The sequence below is a fragment of the Mandrillus leucophaeus genome, unplaced genomic scaffold (genome assembly GCF_000951045.1).
Source record: "Mandrillus leucophaeus isolate KB7577 unplaced genomic scaffold, Mleu.le_1.0 Scaffold66, whole genome shotgun sequence".
Lineage (NCBI taxonomy): Eukaryota > Metazoa > Chordata > Mammalia > Primates > Cercopithecidae > Mandrillus > Mandrillus leucophaeus.
Window position 1 is genome coordinate 5,470,454 of NW_012107141.1, and position 14,575 is coordinate 5,485,028.

Below are 14,575 nucleotides of genomic sequence, written 5' to 3' on the forward strand. Positions count from 1 at the left end.
GGGACTGAGTGGGGTCTTGTCCTTCCCACTATATATGGGGACCTCCCCCCTCCCCAGGCTGTGCTTATCTGCCTCCTGTCCAGCCACCTGCTAAATATAGATGAATTCCAGAGAGCTGAGGTCTCTCCAGGGAGAAGGTAGGGCCACATTGTCCCTGGCTGGCTCCTGTCCCTTCCCCTCCACCCCCCTCAGCACAATTCTGCCTCCCCAACCCTTGGCGAGTCTCAGGGGTACCCCCAAGCCCTGTGTGTGTCCCTCTTACAGCAAATTGTACGGTGGGAGCATGCTGGGCCCATAACCCTAAGGCTAACGGGTCAGGAGCATCCTTGCGGGCAGTTCAGGCAGTGGTCATGTCCATAGACCCTGGGGCCAGGGTGACTCTGAGTCCTGGCACTGCCATCTCTTTAATCTCAAAGCACCTGGTTTCCTCATCTGTAAAGCAGGGCCCGTGATAGCAGTACCCACTGCACAGGATTGTCACACGTATGAAGTTGGTTTATAATTTTTTTTTTTTTTTTTTTTGGAGGGGGTCTCCCTCTTTTTTCCAGGCTGGAGGGCAGGGGTGCAAGCTCAGCTCACTGCAACCTCTGCCCCCGGGTTTACGCCATTCTCCTGCCTCAGCCTCCCGAGTAGCTGGGACTACAGGCGCCCGCCACCTCGCCCGGCTAGTTTTTTGTATTCTTTAGTAGAGACGATGTTTCACCATGTTAGCCAGGATGGTCTCGATCTCCTGACCTCGTGATCCGCCCGTCTCCGCCTCCCAAAGTGCTGGGATTACAGGCTTGAGCCACCGCGCTCGGCCAGTTTATAATTTTTAAAATGTTAGGCCGGGTGTGATGGCTCATCTGTAATCCCAGCACTTTGGGAGGCTGAGGCGGGCAGATTATTTGAGGTCAGGAGTTTGAGACCAGCCTGGGCAACATGGCAAACCCCACCTCTACTTAAAAAAATAAAGAATAAAATAAATGCACACAAATTAGCCAGGTGTGGTGGTGTGGACCTGTAGTATCAGCTATCCAGGAGGCTGAGGGGGGAGGATTGCTTGAATCCAAGGAGTTCAGGGTTGCAGTGAGCCAAAATCGCACCACTGCACTGCAGCCTGGGTGACAGAGTGAGACGCCGTCTCAAAAAATAATAATAAAATAAAAATGGGCTGGGCGAAATGGCTCACGCCTGTAATCCCAGCACTTTGGGGAGGCCGAGGCAGGCAGATCACTTGAGCTCAGGAGTTCGAGACCAGCCTGGGCAACATGATGAAACCCCATCTCTACAAAAAATACAAAAATCAGTCAGGCATGTGACGCACACCTGTCGTCCCAGCTACTGGGGAGGCTGAGGCTGGAGAATCGCTTGAGCCCAGGGGGTCAGTGCTGCAGTGAGCCGTGTTCGTGCCACTGCACTCCAGCCTGGGCAACAAAGTAAGACCCTGTCTCAAAAAAAAATAAAAATAAAAATAAAAATAGAATAATGAAGACACAACACCATTTTGCCTTCTCTTGTGGCCCTGAAGTAGGACTAGGGAGCTGCGGGGTTGGGCTGCAGTGAGCCCTCTGGGGGTGAGGAGGTGTGGAAGGGCATTTGTCGCTACAGTGATGACCCCAGAATCTGGGTTCCCTGAGGTCTCTGACAGCGTTGGGAAGCCTCTCACTCCCGTGCTGTCTACTGCCACTTCTTGCTACCGTCTGAAGGAAAACACAGGACTCACAGGCTTCTCTGCTCAGCTCGGTCTGTTTCTCCCCTGCTGTGGCGAGGAGCTGGAAAGCAAACAGACCCTGGGGGTCCCACCAGGGATTCACCTGGGTCTAAAGTCCTGCTAGGCGTGCAGCTCATGAGAATGCTGTGTGGCCCACAGGAGCTTTGGGGCTTAAGTTCTGTCCTTGGAATGCTGAAGTGTATCCTCTTCCGGATAAGCGAAGCCTCCTACTCCCTGTTGACGTGTCGGGGACAGACCTGGAGTGTGATCCAACTTGGCCACTCAGCGGCTGTGACCTTGGGGAAATAATTTGACCTCTACAAGCCTCAGTTTCCCATTCTATAAAATAGAGTGATATTAGACTCCACATCTCAAGGTTGGCAGGTACTAATTGACCAGAAAATCCAATGTTGTTGCTATGGTCATCATCATCATCATCATCAAATGAGTTCAAACCTCATCAAGGCTTAAAACCAACAACTACCACCAGGAGTAGAGAGCTTTTAAATAGGATCTGTTCCCCTCATCACAATCGAGGACTTGTTCTTTCCACCAAACTCTAACTCCTGGTCAGGCGCCTGTGTCATTGGTCCTCATGTTCCCAGGGTCCAGCATTGGCTACAGTCCTCAGTAAACACCCGATGGACAAATGACAAAAAGACGTCGCAGCACACACGGGCCAGAAGAGGTGTACAACAAATTTTAAAAGAGACTCCGTGCTGCAAGAGGATGGATTGAGAATAACTTTACTTGTTTTCTGGGAGGAGGTTAATGGGTGGGAGGGGTGAGAGGGGAGATCTGATTTACACACGGACTTGAGACTCCCAAGGAAGTACCCCGGGTCGTCCTCAGCAAGGTTGCCCCGGTGGGGTCTGACGCCCAGGTGGCCTCCCGGAGCCGGGGCGGAGTCCTGGAGGGAGGCGAAGCGGGATGTGGAGGGGGGCTGGAGTGGGGGGAATGGGCGGGTGAGGCGAGGCCCGGCCCGCCACAGTCCTGCCTCTGGGCCCCGGGAGCGTCCTCCCTGTGTCCGGGCCGGGCGAGGGCTTAATGCTATGGCCAGCCGGGAGGCCTGGCGGGGCCCGGCGGGGGCTGCGGGCTCAGTGGGGCGGGTGGCGCCGCTCGGCCAGGCCCCCACGGCCCAGCACTTCGCCGCTGAACTGGTAGGTGAGCTTCTTCTTCACCTTCTTGACCTCTCCCGTCTTGCCGTAGTTGCGCAGCGCGCGCGCCATCTTCTGGTACGTCATCTTCTTGCGGTTGCCCTTCTGGATTCCCCAGCGGTGCGCCAGCGCCTCCTTGTGCTTGGACGAGAACTGGAAGGTGCCCTTGTCCTTGTCCACCCACCAGATGCTGTCCTTCATGTCGCCGCTGCGGAGCAGGTCCAACAGGAACTGGTACAGACGGATCTTCTTCTTGCTGCCTGCGGGGGGAGGGCCCGGTGGGAGGGGGCCCGGGGGCCCACATGGGAGCCGCCCCCACCGCCTTGCGCAGAGACGGGGACCCGGGGACGGGGTGGCCAGGAAGGGCAGGAGAACGGCTGCCCCAGCCCGCGCCAGGCGTGCACACACAGCGCACCCACACTCACACACACAAACAGCCGCTGGCCTACACACAACCGTTCACACACACCCACTCACACACGCACTCACACACCCCCATGCACACACACTCGCACCCACACAATGCACCAATCGCATACACATGCTCACACACCCACATAACGCACCCACTCAGCCACACCTGCTTGCACTCATACACACCACGCCCACAGCCACTTACACACGTGCTTACACAGCGCACCTTCTCCCACTCACGCTCATGCTCACAGTGCACCCACTCACATGCTCACACCCACACACCTGCTCACACATACACCCACTCATACCTACTCACGCACACACAATGCTCACACACACACGCACACACAATGCACATGCTCACACACAGACTCACACCCACATGCTCACACACATGCTTGTGCAATGCACCCACACCCTCACACCCGCTCACACACCTGATTGCACCCACAACCCACCCACTTGCACATTCACACCATCTGCTCTCACACACGACACACCCACTCAAACTTCAAACTTGCTCACACACACCCACACAATGCACTTGCTCACACCCACACATATGCACACAAACACACCCATTCACTAACATGCCCACACACTGGCACCCACATGACACACCCACTCGCACGCTTGCAGCCACCTGCATGCTCAAACCCACACACTACATCTGCTTACACATTCACAACCCATTTACACCCCACTCACACCCACTCATGCTCACACCTCATTCACACCCACTCACATGCACACAAACACATGCAATGCACCCACTCACATGCACACACACTCAGACCTACTCACATCCCCAGATGCACGGTCACACCCACACAATGCATCTTCTCACACTTATACACATGCCCAGTCACACCCACTCACACATACACCTCACACCAGGTCTCACACACTCATGTGCTCACACGCCTGCTCATACACCTCACACCAGGTCTCATAATCATAGCTGCTTATATATGCTTGCACAAACACACACCTGCTTACACATCTCACATTGCTCACCCTCACACCTCGCATTGCTCACCCTCACACACAAGCCTCTGCTCAGCACACGCATGCTTACATACCTCACACCATTCACACACACACCTAGCCACTCACACATGGTCACACCTGCCCACACCTGCTCACACACATATTTGCACACACAGACCTCACACACATCACATTACTCACCCACACACATGCCCCTGCTCACACACTTATGCTCACACACACCTCACACCATTCACACACACCCACTCACACTTGCTCACATCTGCTCACATGCTCACCTATTCATACAACTCACACTCATACCTCACACCACGTCTCTCACACACCCATGCTCACACGCTCATGCTCACAGACATGCTCACACCTCATACATGCTCACACCTCACACTCACACCCACTCATGCTTACACGTCACACATTCACACCCACTCACATGCTCACACCTCACACATAATCACACCTCACACACATGCTCACATCTCTCAATCACACCCACTCACACACCAGCCCACACATACCCACACACACATGCTCACACCTTATATGCCCATACCTCACACATTCCTGCTCACAGGCTTGCTCACACCTCACAGTTGCTCACACATGCACTCACAATGCTCACACCAGCTCATTCACACCTCATTGACACCTGCTCACTCATATTTCACACCACTTACTTGCACCTCACTCACACCTGCTCACGCATGCACACACATTCTACTCATACACACCCACTTGCATGCTTACACACCTGTTCACACACAACCAGACACCCACTTGCACACTCATGCTCACACACATTCTGCTCTCACATCCACTCAGCAGCTCACACACCTGCTCACACGCTCACACATCACATCTGCTCACACCCATTCTCTTGTTTTTGAGACTGAGTTTTGCTCCTATTGCCTAGGCTGGAGTGCAATGGCGTGATTTTGGCTCACTGCAACCTCCGCCTCCCGGGTTCAAGCAATTCTCCTGTCTCAGCCTCCCAAGTAGCTGGGATTACAGGCATTCACCACCACGCCCAGCTAATGTTCGTTTTTTTAGTAGAGACGGGGTTTCGCCATGTTGGCCAGGCTGGTCCCAAACACCTGACTTCAGGTGATCCGCCTGCCTCAGCCTCCCAAAGTGCTGGGATTACAGGCATGAGCCACCATGCCCAGCCCACTCACACCCATTCTCACACACTCATTCATATATCTTCTCTCTCACACACACACGTTCGCACACCTACTCACATGCACACCCACTCACACACCCAGGTGCTCAAGCATGCCCTCACCCCCCACATACACCTGCTCACGCACAGGAATACACACATGCTCACACATGCTAAAACACATATCCACTCACGTACATGCACAAACCTGCTCACATATACACATACTCATACACCCCAGCTCACACTTTCCTGCTCACACACACCTGCTTACATACACCCTCAAACATGTTCACATCCACTCACACATCCACTGACACCTACACACTCATGCCCATTCACACACTCACTTATATCACACACATCCCTGCTTACATACACATTCACACACACACTTGCTCACACACCTGTCATACCCCCACTCACATATATCACTCACGCCTGCTCACACCCACTCACATATACCATGCTCACATCCCTGCTCACACACGCATACCCACACACTGCTGACACCCACTGACATGATCATACATGCACACCTCACACACGTGCACACAACCACTCACACACACTGAAATATATTCATATGCTGACACACGCACAAACATAGCCACACCCACTCTCATCCACACCAGCTCTCACATTCACCTTCTCACACACCCACTCAGCCACTTGCACACATGCACCTGCCTACATCTGTTCACACACACCCTCACTCTGCACACTTGCTCACACACACCCAGATCTACACACACTCATGGCACAGAGACACACACACCTGGCACACTTCATGGAGATGCCTGTATGCACTCACAGCAGATACACACACACACATGCATAGAGATGGCCACAGACAGCCCCACAAAACACATACATTGGCAAACATGCACACACACACACACGCAACTCGGCGGCATGGCTGCTGGGTCAGTTGGCCTGGCTGGGTGGGGGAGGGCACAGACACAGGGTTGGGGCCAGGGTGGAGGGCCAGATGCCCCACCTGTCTCCCCAGGCAGGAGCCCAGGCCCGGGCTCCAGGCCGTCCGCCTCGCCGTCAGACACCTCCAGTGGGGGGCTCTGCCGTTCGCCCTCCTCCTCATCTGAGCTGGGCTGGGCTGGGGACAGGGGTGGGTACTGGAGGCACATCCGGGGCAGGTAGGAGACCTGGACGGTGGGGGAAGGAGATCAGAGTCAGGAAGGGCCAGCTTACAGCTCAGAGGGGCTGGGAGGGAGGTTAGCTGGGGACAGAAGGAGTGCAGAGGGCAGGGGACGATGGCAGGCACAGGAGACTGGAGGAAGGCCAGGGAAAAGTGGGGCCAGTTGAGGCGCTGCACATAGGGTGCAGGCTGTGGGGCGAGGGGTGCTGACATCCAGCCCACCCAGCCCTCCCAGCTGGGCCTCCTGGTTTAGGGCTGTGGGCACCGGGGAAGCGGTGGCTTGTTCCCCTCCCTGCTGAGGTGTTATGTGGGCCCACAGTGGGCTGGTGCTGGGGGCTGGTGCATTGGGTCTGGAAGGGGGTTTGATAGGTGGGGTGATGAGTGGTGGAGGGACCCTGGAGGCCAGTAGGGGTGGTAGAGGTCAGCAGAGGTCACTGATTCAGATTAGGGTCAGTAGGGAGGGTCACTGGGGAGAGGCAGGGTCAGTAGACATGTTCAGTGACTTGGTGTGGGATCCATGAGGGCGAGTGAATGGGGGTGGAAGACAGTGAGGCCCACGAGGGCTCACAACAAGGCGTTGGGGTGGGGAGGCTCGGTGAGGTGCAAGAATTATCTGGGGTCTGTCCATACTCGGGGTGAGACGAGATAAGGGGTGTGGGGTCACGAGGTCACTCGGGGGGTCAGGCAGCAGCCGTTGGGGCTCCAGCCGCCGTTGGCGCTGTGGGGCAGGAAGCCGAGTTGGGTAAGAGCCTGTGTCAGCTTCCTGTGAAGCTCCCGGGCCCCACCACAGGCCTGGCAGTCTCCTGGGGGACGGGGCAGGCGGTGGCACGCACCTGGTGGCCAAGACTGGGATGGGGTGGCACCATGGGGGTGTCGAGGACATGCATCTGCTCCAGCTCCATGTGGCGGTAGAGCTGCTGCAGCTGCGGGGGCTGCACACTCTGGAGCTCCGTGAAGTTGTTCTCGGCGAAGCTCTCGAACTCGCTGTGCACGTGGTGGGGGTGGAAGTCCCAGTAATGGTCTGTGGGGGACAGCCAGGCAGTGTGGGGTGAGCTCAGGGTTGGGCAGGGCAGGAAAAGGTTGTAATAACATTAAATAATACTGCCAGGCCATATGGGGCCTAACCATCTCATTTAACGCTCGCCACCTGCATGGTTACTCTAGGACTGCATTTTATAGATAAGGACACTGAGGCTTTGAGCGGCTATAGCATGCCCAAGGTCAAAAGCATACAGGTCAGAGCCAGGACTCAGGGCTGAAGCAAAGCTCGTGTTCTCAGCAATTCCATCCTGATTCCCATGCAGTCACACAGACTGAGCGTCTAATCCTGGCTCTGCCGTTTACTTGCTGTGTGACCTCATGCATATGTGTGGCCTCTCTAACCTCAGTTGAGTTGCCTGTAAAATGGGGATCACAGTTATTGGGAGGATACAAATGAGTACACATTTGTAAAACACCTCGCACCAGAGCTGGCCCTCAGGGAAAGTTGATTCCCCTCCCATCCTATTAAAATCACCAGGCATGGGCGCGGTGGCTCATGCCTGTAAACCCAGCACTTTGGGAGGCCAAGATGGGCGGATCACGAGGTCAGGAGATGGAGACCATCCTGGCTAACGTGGTGAAATCCCATCTCTACTAAAATACAAAGTATTAGCCGGGTGTGGTGGTGGTGGGTGCCTGTAATCCCAGCTACTCAGGAGGCTGAGGCAGGAGAATCGCTTGAACCAGGAGGTGGAGGTTGCAGTGAGCCGAGATCACGCCACTGCACTCCAGCCTGGGGCGACAGAGCGAGACTCTGTCTCAAAAAAAAATGAAAAAAAGAAACCTCCCACGGGTTCCTGAGCTCCCTGGCTGCCCACAGTTTCTCTCTCTCTCACACACACACTCTCACAGCCTTGTCACATGGCCAAGGTGTGACAGCAAAGTCATAGGGCTGACATTCCTCACACACCAGAACTTGTCCAGGCACACGGTGGCCCTTCCTCTTCAAAGCCATGACCTTAGGCAGTGGCACCTGTGTTCCCGTGAAGTTCCTGGGACCCGAGACTTCCCTGGAAAACCCCCTGTGGGTCCCTTGAGAGTCTGCGGTGGAGTGGACTCAAGTCCAGAGAATAGCCCCATGCCACTGAAAGTCTTGGAACTGGGGAAGATCTTCAGCATGAGCACATTTTCCAGGAACAAAAACTGCCACACATCTGTGGGACTTCCTGGGTACAATTCGGGGTCCAAAGTGAAGCGTGGTAATAAAGTGACAAGATCGACTGTCTCATGTGGGCCAAAGAGGGAGCCTATGAGACTTCAAGTCCAGACTGTGTCTCTGGGACAAGTCCACCACCAGCCATGCGTGCGTGTGTGTGTGTACATGTGTACACAGGTGTACACGTGTCTGTCTGCTTGCCTCTCTCTTTCTCTCTCACACAAACACGTACTCACACATCCCTAATAGACAATGATGATTTTTTTTTTTTTTTTTTTTTTTTTGAGAGGGAGTCTTGCTCTGTCACCCAGGCTGGAGTGCTGTGGCGTGATCTCAGCTCACTGCAAGCTCCGCCTCCCAGGTTTACGCCATTCTCCTGCCTCAGCCTCTCAAGTAGCTGGAACTACAGGCACCCGCCACCTTGCCTGGCTAGTTTTTTGTATTTTTTTAGTAGAGACGGGGTTTCACTGTGTTAGCCAGGATGGTCTTGATCTCCTGACCTGGTGATCCACACGTCTCGGCCTCCCAAAGTGCTGGGATTACAGGCTTGAGCCACCGCACCCGGCCACAATGATGATTTTTGGTTCCGGACTGGATCTCAGAGTACTCGCTTTCTAAACCTGCTCAGTGGTGGTTCTGCAGTGTGACTGTGGACAAGACGTTTTTTTCTCCCCGAGCCTCTCATTCCCCAGTCTAAAAGTCAGAAATGCACCTGGGTAGTTACTGAGGCCCTGTCTACATGTATAATTATTTGGCCCCACAGTCCAGACAGCCCAGACTCCCACCTTTAGGAAGCCACATGGCAGAGAGGAGAGAAACGCAGAACTGGGTTCCAGTTCCGGCTCTGCCATTTACCACTGTGTGACAATGGGCAGGTCATTATATTTCTCCAAGCCTCAGTGTCCTCATCTCTTAAATGGAGCTAACAGTTATACCCATCTCACAGGCTTGTTTTGAGAAGCAAATGACCTATTGCTTGCAAAGTGCTTAGACTAGAACTTGGCACAAAGTAAGACCTTGATAAACATTAACTTCATCATTATCATTATTAATAATAATAATAATAATAGTTTATTCTAAAGAGCCTAGATTCCCACTGAGTGAGGTTACACCTATAATCCCAGCTACTCAGGAGGCTGGAGAGGGAGGATCACTTCAGCCCAGGAGTTTGAGACCAGCCTGGGCAACATAGTGAGACCCTATCTCTACAAAAAATGTTTTTATATTTGCCAGACATGGTGGCACACACCTGTAGTCCCAGCTACTTGGGAGGCTGATACGAGAAGAGCGTTTGAGCCCAGGAGTTTGAGGCTGCAGTGAGCTATGACTACATCACTGCCTGCAGCCTGGGTGACAGAGTGAGACCCTGTCTCTCTCTCTCTCTCTTTTTTTTTTTTCCTGAGGTGATGTCTCACTCTGTTGCCCAAGCTGGAGTGCAGTGGAGGGGCTTACAAAAAAATTTTTTTAACTAAAAAAAAAAAAGAGCCTGGATTAGCACTTGAGCAAGCATAGAGCAAACGCTTTTAATACATGTTTCTTTCCTCTTGTTCTCCCTGCTCCTGGCCACCTTAGTCAATGGCCCAGAGAAATAATTTCAGGGGACCATGTTGTCACTGCAGTTGAAGCCCAAGCATGGCATTCATGAGGGCAGGGACTGGTTTTGTTCACCTCTGTATTCCCAGTGCTTAAGTAGAGTAGACACTCGACAAACATTTCCTGAATGAATGAATGAATTATTGCCTCTTTTTAAAAATAAAAATGTCTTTCTAGGCCAGGTACGGTGGCTCATGCCTGTAATCCCAGCACTTTGGGAGGCCGAGGTGGGCGGATCACATGAGGTCAGGAGTTCGAGACTAACCTGGCCAACGTGATGAAACCCCGTCTCTACTGAAAATAAAAAAATTACCTGGGTGTGATGGTGGGCGCCTGTAGTCCCAGCTACTTGAGAGGCTGAGGCAGGAGAATCACTTGAACCTGGGAGGCGGAGGTTGCAGTGAGCCAAGATCACACCATTGCACTCCATCCTGGGTGACAGAGTGAGACTCCATCCCCCCAAAAATTAAAAAATCTCTTTTTAAATTGAGATGGAATCTCACTATGTTGCCTCCAGCTCCTGGGCTCAAGTAATCCTCCCACGTCAGCCTTCCAAAATGGTTTTGTTACAGACATGAGCCACCAAGCCCAGCCGAATCCTAGCCTCTTAAGAAGCCTCTCAGGCCAGGTGTGGTGACTCATGCCTGTAATCTAAGCACTTTGGGAAGCCAAGGTGGGCAGATCGCCTGAGGTCAGGAGTTCCAGACCAGCCTGGCCAACATAGCGAAAACCCGTCTCTACAAAAATACAAAAATTAGCTGGGCATGATGGCAGGTGCCTGTAATGCCAGCTACTTAGGAGGCTGAGGGAGCAGAATCCCTTGAACCAAGGGAGGCAGAGGTTGTGGTGAGCCGAGATCACGCCATTGCACTCCAGCCTGGGCAGCAGAGCAAGACTCGGTCTCAAAAAAAAAAACAAAAAAACAAAAAACCTCTGAGACTCTCCTCTGCAAAATTATCTAAACCTGAAGCGAAAACAAAACAAAACTTAATTTGCATTTTCATCTTGCAGTGAGCTAACAAGATCCTGAAACTCTCCTCGCTGTGGGAGAGTTTGCTCTGCTCTTTAGTGCGGAGGCTGTCCTGGGGCTCTGGGATTTGGTGAGAGGATTCCTCTCCAGTTGTTGATCCCTGCTTCAGCCTCACTCCTGGTTCTGCCCATTTTTGCCTTCCCCTACCCAAGTTGGAGTGCCCTGGTATAATGCCGTATGGATCCTGCCTATCAAACCCCCATGCCCGAACCCACTCCCACTCCAGGGCTGGAGGCACCCTGAGTGCATGCACTCCATAGGTGTGGGGTAAGAGGCACCCGACTGCTCTGTTTTCTTCCCCACCCCCACCTCTGTTCTAACTCCACTTTAGACCTATGACCTCGCTGTGGTGGTCCCAGTCTGAGGCCAGCATTTCCCAAAGCTGGTCTCAGTTCACCTTCATCGGTCACTTGGAGAGGCTGGAAAAGCCTGTAAATGTGGGGTCCTGCTGGAGACCCACTGAAGCAGAAGCACTAAGGGGAGCTGGGAATCTGCATCTAAAACCACCCAAGGAAGTTTTGTGCTCACGAAAACTCTGGAATTCCACCCGGGGTCTCCTGAAGGCTGCAACAGAGACTCCTGAACTACAATTAAGGTTTCAGAAGGTCCAATGGCTACCTCGCCTTTACCCATGATTTAGTGCTCAGGCAATTATGTAATAAATACTGTCTGGTAGGCAGAACTATTCCAAATATGGAGCGCTCTGTGAGAACACAATACAAGGAATCCTTCCTAGTGCAGAGGTCAGCACTCCTGGGCTCTTCAGACCTCATTTCCGGATGACTCTTCGAGAACAAATTGCTTTATTTCTTTGTGTCCCTTCACTGGGCCACCCAGACCACACATTCGGGAGTCACCCACATGCCCCCTTAGCGTGACTCTCAGCTCCTAGAAAGAATATAATGTCATTTGCATAACATTTGGACATGGCTCCAGACCCTCACTTCTACAGATTGATAGGCACCCAACACGCAGTAGATCTCAATCCCTTTTTGATCAAATGATCAACAAAAGTTAGCTTTTAATGTATTTTTTATACACCAGACACTGTGCTAAGTGTTCAATCCACATTATCTCATTTAATCCTAACCCTAGCTCTCAGGAAGTGGCCACTACAGTATAATCTATCTTTTGTGTGGAAGGAATCTATGTCTCAGAGAAGTTAAGTCCTTTGAAGCAGATATTGATAGAATTAGGACCCAAACCCACCTGTATCTGACCCCAAGGACTGAAATCTTACCACTACACCATATCACCGCTGAGAAACAAGATGATTAATGAAAAATTTAAGTAAGACCTGTGGTGACGCCGAGAGATTTTTTATTTTGTATTTTTGAGATGGAGTCTCACTCTGTCACCCAGACTGGAGTGCAATGGCACCATTTTGGCTCACTGCAACCTCTGCCTCCTGGGTTCAAGTGATTCTCCTGCCTTAGCCTCCCAAGTAGCCGCAACTATAGGCGCATGCCACCCCGCCCGACTAATTTTTGTATTTTCAGTAGAAATGGGGTTTTACCATGTTGGCCAGGCCAGTCTCAAACTCCTGACCTTGTGATCTGCCCGCCTTGGCCTTCCAAAGTGCTGGGATTACAGGCATGAGCCACTGTGCCCAGCCAACACTGAGAGATTTTAATGACTACTTTTATCCACCATCATTACCCATCACCTGTCATTCTTCATCCAACCTACATCCATCTATCATTCCCCCATCGTCCACCCATCCTTCATCCATCCATTCATCATGGAACCATTATCCATCCAGCTATCATCCAGCCAGCCAGAAATGACCCATTCATCTTCATCTCTCATTTCCTCGCTCTAAACCAGTTCTCAATCTGGGGCCAAAGTCCTACCCACACATCCCTAGTCTTACTCAGTTTTTTGGTGTCACTAACACCTGTACGTCATGAGTATAAAAATAAAATCATGTTCAAAACAACCCCACAAAAAATGTCAAGCCTTAAGTGTCATTCAGCTGACCTTATCTCCTCAGAACAGAACCTCTAGCCTGAAGCCCTGGGCTCTTCCCACGGGAACAAAAGTATGATCAAAACAGAGAAGAAAGTTGAGGAATCAAGAAAGGAGGGGCCAAGAAAAAAACCTTCTCAGAAGATCATAGACCACTAGACTAGGGCTCCTGAAGCCCAGCCTCTCCTGAAAATTATTCAGACGTAGAAACAGGCTCAGAGGTCAAGGCAGGTGGATTACCTGACGTCAGAAGTTCGAGACCAGGCTGGCCAACATGGTGAAACCCTGTCTCCACTAAAAATAGAAAAAAATTAGCTGGACGTGGTGGCAGGTGCCTGTAATCCCAGCTACTCGGGAGGCTGAGTCAGGAGAATCGCTTGAACCCAGGAGTCGGAGGTTGCAGTGAGCCAAGATCGCACCATTGCACTCCAGCCTGGATGACAAGAGTGGAACGCTGTCTCAAAAAAGAAAAAAGAAAAAAGAAAGAAACAGGCTCAGAGAATAGACAACTGAAGGTTTCATGGCACTTGTTACTCTCTACCTTGGATTCTAATTATTAGAATTTTAATTCTTTCCCTTGTTACAAAGATGGATCTTGTAGAACCTGTGTTTTATTCATTCCACAGCATCCAGCAATGTGCCTGGCATATTGCCTATTAGACAGATAGGCTGGTGCAAGATGGAGGGCTTGGTAGGTAGAGGGAGGGCTTGGTAGGTAGAGGGAAGGACAGTTGGAAAGATGGCTAAGTGGATGATTAGATGGGTGTGTGAATAAATTAATGAATGGGTAGATGGTTAGTGTTATGAAAGGATGAAGAAGTATATGGAAATTGGATGGATGGATGGATGGATGGATGGATAGAATTCACATTTTGGAACTCTCTTTTCTTCATCAATCCTATTGTAGGCCAGGCATGGTGGCTCACGCTTGTAATCCCAGCACTTTGGGAGGCCGAGGTGGGTGGATCATTTGAGGTCAGGAGTTCGAGACCAGCCTGGCCAACGTGGTGAAACCTCATCTCTACTAGAAATACAAAAAGTAGCCAGGCGTGGTGGTGTGCACCTGTAATCCCAGCTACTTGGGAGGCTAAGGCAGGAGAATCACTTGAGCCTGGGAGGTGGAGGTTGCAGTGAGCCAAGATCACACCACTGCACTCCAGTCTGGGCAAGAGTGAGACCCTGCCTCAAAAA

The 14,575-nt window shown here is 52.1% G+C and overlaps 1 protein-coding gene across 2 annotated transcripts in view; it reads right to left on the reverse strand.

Moving 5' to 3' along the window:
- Window positions 1-2,423: 2,423 nt before the first annotated feature.
- Window positions 2,424-14,575, reverse strand: part of SPI1 (Spi-1 proto-oncogene) — a 26,546-nt gene continuing 14,394 nt past the window's right edge. For both annotated transcript variants that reach the window (XM_012001433.1, XM_012001431.1), the window contains exons 3-5: window positions 7,430-7,617; window positions 6,441-6,603; window positions 2,424-3,110 (exon numbers count right to left, since the gene is read on the reverse strand). In XM_012001433.1, the coding sequence (XP_011856823.1) occupies window positions 2,791-3,110; window positions 6,441-6,603; window positions 7,430-7,617 (671 nt within the window). In that variant the 3' untranslated portion in view covers window positions 2,424-2,790. The remainder of the gene's footprint in view (window positions 3,111-6,440; window positions 6,604-7,429; window positions 7,618-14,575) is intronic.